This window comes from Emys orbicularis, chromosome 17, assembly GCF_028017835.1.
Source record: "Emys orbicularis isolate rEmyOrb1 chromosome 17, rEmyOrb1.hap1, whole genome shotgun sequence".
NCBI classification, from domain to species: Eukaryota; Metazoa; Chordata; order Testudines; family Emydidae; genus Emys; species Emys orbicularis.
This window is the reverse complement of record NC_088699.1, coordinates 12,233,623-12,240,224: the sequence shown is the minus strand read 5'-3', so window position 1 is coordinate 12,240,224 and position 6,602 is coordinate 12,233,623. Positions and strand designations below refer to the sequence as shown.

General features: G+C 46.0%; 1 protein-coding gene across 1 annotated transcript; it reads left to right on the top strand.

Annotated features, from left to right (window-relative positions):
• The first annotated feature begins 1,355 nt into the window (after positions 1 to 1,355).
• LOC135890676 (F-box only protein 39-like) lies at positions 1,356 to 4,951 on the top strand. Its single transcript, XM_065418068.1, has 3 exons — positions 1,356 to 2,369; positions 3,881 to 4,057; positions 4,823 to 4,951. The coding sequence occupies exons 1-3, from the start codon at positions 1,356 to 1,358 to the stop codon at positions 4,949 to 4,951; spliced, it is 1,320 nt and encodes a 439-aa protein (XP_065274140.1).
• Positions 4,952 to 6,602: the final 1,651 nt, after the last annotated feature.

Genomic DNA, 6,602 nt, shown 5'->3' with positions numbered 1-6,602 from the left:
TCCTTCTGCTACAAAAACATGCCCCTCTCTTGCCCCAAGTTTCCTTGAGTCCCTCTCAGTTTTTAATAGACCAATCTATTCATAGACAAACATGCTGATACCACTCCCCGGTCTCCTTAGCTCAACAAGGAGCATGAGGCAGAACACAGAAAGAGACAGTTTAAGACATAAGAATACAGACTGCTCATAAAATCCAACTGGAGTAAGTTGTACATAGAATCCCCAAATCGTCACACATGAGGCTTGCAGTTCCTAGGTCACAAGCTGTAGCAAGCCCTACTTTCTGCCTTTACAGTTTGACGCTTAGCTTCCAGATATATCACCTGGTGGGGGTGGGGGAGGGAGAAGTATGTACGGCAGCCAGCCCTGAGATTCCCTTTTCACACTGAACCCCCAGAGAATACATCTTTCCCTCCCCTTTGCCTTCGCAGTGTGTAACACTGCTCAGCCGGCTGCACTGCTCCTGCCTGCAATGAAGTCAAGTCAGTGCCCATGACATCACAAAGGCTACCTCTTGCTCCCTGACAATGGCTGAGCTCCCTAGGGTGGGGGAACAGGCAAGGTGATCATTGAACCCTGCAGGGAGCAAGGCTGCTGGGGTCTGAATGCCTCCTAAGCAGAACGGGTAACTAACTTCTTTTTGCATCCCAAGCGTTTCTTGTCTCTTATTTTCACCACTCTCCATCAGAGCTCCTGACTCCCAGAGCTAATCCCAGAGCTAGACCAGTTTCAAAAATGTTTTGAAAATCTTCCGCAGGTTTTTAAAGGGCCACCTGAAACAGGCTGTGATGTTAACCCAGAAAAGCGAAGATCAGCAGATGTAGATAGTCCATTTAGATAGTCCGTGCTGTTAATCTTTGCAGTGCAAAGGAAAGCAACTCTTTGTACAGCCCCAAGCACATAGCATGCTTCAAGAAAGAACTGATCCCCCACAAGAGACGTCTTCAGTTTTATTGGTATTTTCTAGGAGCTTCTAGAATTTGCAGAAACAAAAAATTTAGCAGATTGATACTGAGACCATTTTACCATGTGATGTTTAAGCTTTATGGAGGCCAAGGAACTGAAATGGTACCCTTTGCTGTTGGTGTGATTGTACTCTTCTCATTGTTTTCTCTTTTGATTTAGGTTAGACCTCAGGTTAGACCTAAGAGCTCATGGGGTCACCAGCATTTGGATGTAAAGAGGCAAAGGATGGATTGTTGCTTTTGAATGTAAAGAGGCAGGAGTTTTGTTATTCACTTAGAAGTGTTTGATCTGTCAAGTAACATTAAACAAACTAGCCACAGCCTTCCTGATCTAGAGACCATCTAAGCTTTGATTTTGCACCCAGCAGGAACTGACTGACTGTCTCCTTGATGGAGAATGACAGCAAACTCCAGCAGAGTTGCTGGGCTTATTTGCCCAACGTCTGCCTGAGCCATGTGTTCTGGTGGCTAGACGACAGGGACAGATCTCGGGCTGCTTTAGTCTGTAAGAGATGGAATCAAGCCATGTACTCAGGATCTCTCTGGAGAACCAGAACAATCACCTTCAGTGGGCGGCCGTCCAGGTCAAACACATCCGAGTTTGAATCTGCTCTGTGGTACGTCAAGAGATTCGGCAAGTACTTGGAACACCTAGAGATCAAGTTCCTGAACCCTTACAATGCTCTCTTGACCCGAAAATTTCAAGTGACTATGAGGGGGCTTCTCTCGCGCTTGTGCAAATGTAACAGCCGTCTGGTATCCCTGACTATTCAGCACCTGGAGTTGGACCGATTGGTCTGGAGAAACATAATTAAGAATCAGTTTATCAAGAACTTAACTATTTTCCTGAAAAGAATGGGCACACATCTTGTTCATCTCAGCTTGAAAGGAGCAAGAGTGACGCTGGAAGAAGGCTGTGAGCTTTTGAGCTCTTTGAGCTACTTGAAAAACAAAAGTTTTGCCTCCGAAATTAACATAGAAGACTTCTTCAGCCACCATCTTTCCATCTACAGCAGCCCCTTGTTCCACCAGACTATGTCCACATTCCGCAACCTGGTCATCCTGACTCTCAATTACAACTGCATCTCGGATGACTTGCTGGACATCCTGTGCGAGCACAACGCCCATTCTCTCTGGACTATAAACATCAAGTGCCACATCCATGACCCTCACGGGCAGGTGGTTTGGGGGATGTCCTGGGCCAACCTAGCCAAGAGAGCACCCAAACTGAAAGTGAACTTCTTCTTTGAAAGAGTCATGAAGCACGACAGTCTAGCCAGGATACTTTTAGCAGAGATCCCACTCAGGAGCATCAGTCTACGGAGCTGCTATTTCAGTGACCCGGATTGGTCGATGAGGCCGACCCTCACCAATCTCTTACCAGCCTACAAGCACATTCTGCAGGTACGGTGGGAACAGCAACATTTTACCGTTTTGTCACTAATCTAACCATGGCCACGTGGGCGTTGTACCAAATTGTCAGTGTAAAGGTGAAACCCTGACCCATGAGGTCATTAGAGCTCCACAAGGCAGTTTTTCCACAAGAGGTGTGAGCACCAGCTTCCCAACCAAAGTCCAGTTTAGCTAATTACATTCTGCCCATCTAAATTCCTCCATCAGCTTCAGTTGGACACATTATTTCTACTTCTTCTTAATTATTAACTGTACTGAGCTAGCACCTAGAGATCCCAATTGGGCCCACTGAACTATGTATTTACACACACAAAGAAAAGATTGTCCCAGCCATGAAAAGATTACTTCTTCTCCATAAACTGCTGTGCCCTCTTAAAAAGTTGCAACCTTGTACCACAGAGGTGGCCGTGGTTTAATGGAAGGAGGAAGATACAGTGTTCCTTTCAAACAATTCAGATATGAGATTGTAAAGTGCTTTGAGATCTTCCTAGGCGTAAGTATATGCATCAGTGTAAGTTATTACTTTATAATCTTGCATCTTCTATACTAGGTTTTCTATACAAGGTTTAATATGTAAATCAATTTATAGCAGGGTTTCTCAAACAGGGGTCGCCGCTTGTGTAGAGAAAGCCCCTGGCGGGCCAGGCCGGTGTGTTTGCCAGCCCTGTCCGCAGGTCCGACCGATCGCGGTTCCCATTGGCCACAGATCGCTGCTCCGGGCCAATGGGAGCTGCTGGAAGCGGCGGCCAGTAAGTCCCTCAGCCCGCGCCGCTTCCAGCAGCTCCCATTGGCTCGGAGCAGCGATCCGCGGCCAGTGGGAGCCGCGATTGGCCGGACCTGCGGACAGGGCTGGCAAACACACTGGCCCGGCCCGCCAGGGGCTTTCCCCACACAAGCGGCGACCCCTGTTAGAGAAACCCTGATTTATAGGAAGAGAAAAAAATGATGTCTAGTATGTCCCTTGACAGTCATTCTTTGTGGCTAACAATTGAAAATGGTCATTTGCATCTGTGAGTAGTGATTGCTGTTAACTTTCTCTGGTGCATCAAGCACGGTCACATCACAATGTTCCTTTCATTTACATTCAGCCCTTTGAATTATAATTATTCCCCCCCCCCACACACACACAAATGTTTTGGGGGATCAAAACAAACTCTCCAGAATTGATCTCTGGAAATCCATGCAAGAACCTCATATAATGACACATTACAGGGACTCTGGGCATTATTTAATGCATTTTCTATCACTATTGGAAGTTCTTTGTGGAAGGGGCTATCTATATACAGTGACTAGCACAACGGGGTTCAGTTCTGATTGGGGCCTTTGGGTGCTATTATGCTAGAATTATAAGTTACATAAGCACCAAGATACAAAAAATGACCTTCCTGTAAGCCAACCCTATCAGCAGCGCAAGGAAAGACTTGCTGATTGAATCCCAGGGCAATTGCAATAGCAGAACACCTGGCCCATTGATCTAGAGCTTTACTATTTGTCTTTTCTAGAAATTAACACTCGAATTCAACAACAGCCATGAATCACTGGATGAGGAGCTGCTGCAGCTTGTGCTATCATGCAAGAAGCTGTTCTTCCTAAAAATCTGGGCCTTCCTCCGTGTTGCATTTGTGGAGAGGCTGTTACAAAATCAAGCAGAAGGGAAATGCACCTTGCGGACTATGAAGGTAAAATCCTGCGTTTCAAAAGTTGCATTCCACCCAAAGAACCCCAAGTAGAAGCATAGATTTATGAACAGGGTAATGCAGCCTCCTCCTCTCAATGCTGGTTTAAGGTTACTGTTAACACACAGGAGGAAAGGATTGCGAGGAAGTGCAAGAACCATACAGGTACTGTATTTCCAAATTCCACTTGAGAGAGGACCATTCAGGCATGGATCTCCCTAGACCTGACCAGGTCCATGAAGCGTATTCCAAAATAACACAGCCCTGTTTCACAATAGCTGGGGAGCCCCATGCAAAGCATAGTCCTGCAACAAACTGCAGCCTGGGGAAGCAATGTTCGCACTGGTCTAAATGAGCCATGCTACCCGAGAGCCAACAGGGTCCTAGGACGAGCAGAGTTGGCTTGTGCTTCTATAGATCCCCCAAGATCTGTGCAGGTCCCAGGAATCTATGGCTCCTGGAGAAGCCCTCTTCAGCCCACTGAGTCTTTCCTTCCCCAGTATCTCCTTCCATTGAAATGCCCCAAGGAGGGGTTGGTGAGAGTCTTAGTTTTCACTCAGCATTTCATGAGGCACAACTTTCACTGGCAGGCCTGGGAGTCTTGCCCGAGCAAAAACTGAGCAAGGGCTTCAGGATTTGACCCAGTGTTGACCTGTCTTATTAGATATTAGGCTTATCTAGAAACCTCAATAGCCACATGGGCTTTGGAGCTTAATTTTGGCCAGTTAATGCACTTCTTACAAATAGGATTTTGCTTCATCCGCACAGGTGAGGATTTACACAAATCGGTATGAAACCATTGAAGAAGATCGAATGTTGCGAGATATTTTCAGGAGATATCGAGACCTGATTGACTCAGAGCTTAATTATTTTGTCATCGCCTACCCGATGATGTGAGAGGCGTGTGATCTGTGAGGTGAAAGAATAAAAAAAAAAAAACAGTCACATCTGGAAATGCCTGAATTCATCCTTTGGAGGAAGTCTATAGGGGAGCTGAATGTCATTAGCAGTGTTCCTGAAAGGGAAAGCCAACTAAAACTGAAACAGGAGGCAGTGTGGCCCAGCAGTTAGGAAACTGGAGTGGGATTCAGGAGACCTGGTCTTAGGGTCTAATGCCTGGGCAAGGCACCACCTCTCTCTCTGCCTCTGTGTCCTCTCCCACCCGTTGTCTTGTTTATTTAGCCTGTAAACTCTTGGGGGCAGGACTTGTGTCTCCGCGGGTGTGTTTGAGCCTGGCACAGTGGGGCCCTGATCTCAGGTAGAGCCTCAGGGCACTACAATAATAATCATTAGGTCACCAAGTGTCATCACTGGAGCCTCTGTGGCGAGCAGAGACTTAAACACACCACGCAGTATTACAATCACTGAATTGGAAGTGCTCTAGAGAAGAAGCTGAGATTTTATGGGATCTGACAATTGTCACAGACTGAATGGTGTAGGCAAACAGGCTGGCCACAGTTGTTGTAGAAAAGAAGACAAACAAGATGATGCTAATTGATATTGCCAGACCAGGAGACAGAAACACAAACAAGAAAGAGGAAGAGAAAACAGTGAAGTAGGAAGAACTCTGCCACAAAGTGGAACGATTCTGGAAAGCTAGAACAAAGATGACCCCAGTGATGACAGGAGCACTTGGAGTGATTCCCAAGGATATGAAAGAGCCACTCAAGAAGGCATTAGGAATTCAAGACACTGTGATCAGTTACCTCCAGAAGACAGCACTCAGACACGGTGAGAATTTAAAGGAAAGTCGAAGCAAAGCAAGTGCATTTGAATACCTAAAATGCAGGAATTCCATGGAGGGTTTAACAAAACTCCTGACTACCCAGACCTATGGAGTCAGTTCGTGGTCAGGCTTTATTGGTAATTCCTGGGGAAATTTTAGACAGTAGCCTTTCCCCCTTTTTATGTTTAAAGATCCTGTATGTTTTGAAGGCTTTTTGTATATACAAAACAAACACCAAAATAACCTTCCCCAGAAAGTAATAGTGAGGAATAATGATAATACAAGGGGGAGCAATTTTTGAGCCCTAGGTAATTTTAAAATTCTGTGGCTTGCACCTGGCCCTTTGTGTCTCATCTTTGCTATTTTGTTTGGTCTCTGCATTTAGGCCCCATCTCAATGGTCCTGAAGGAAGCAGAGAACGTTATTCTGCCAGGACAGGCAGTTATCTTAATGTTTGGCTGAAGCGTGGTCTCTAGCCAGTTCTCAAGTGCCACATGTCTACATCACAGAGATCACAGCCATGGCTGGCTCTGACTGGCACCATTGCTGTCTGTCTGTAAGGACAGAAACTAAGGACCAAATGTGCCCTGTGATTGAACTATTTCACCTCTGAAGCGGGTCGCTCTCTCCAGGTCACTACTAAGTCCCACTGAACCAGTGATGGGAAGCTTTCCCTGCCTCTAGTCCTGTCAAATTTGTTTAAACAGATAAACAGAAGATTTCAGACACCACAATGGTCAAAGCAACACTGTTCACAATCACTGCATCCTACCCAAAGATGTACAAAAAAACCAGAGGAAAGTCTGGTTGAAGTGTTGAGAT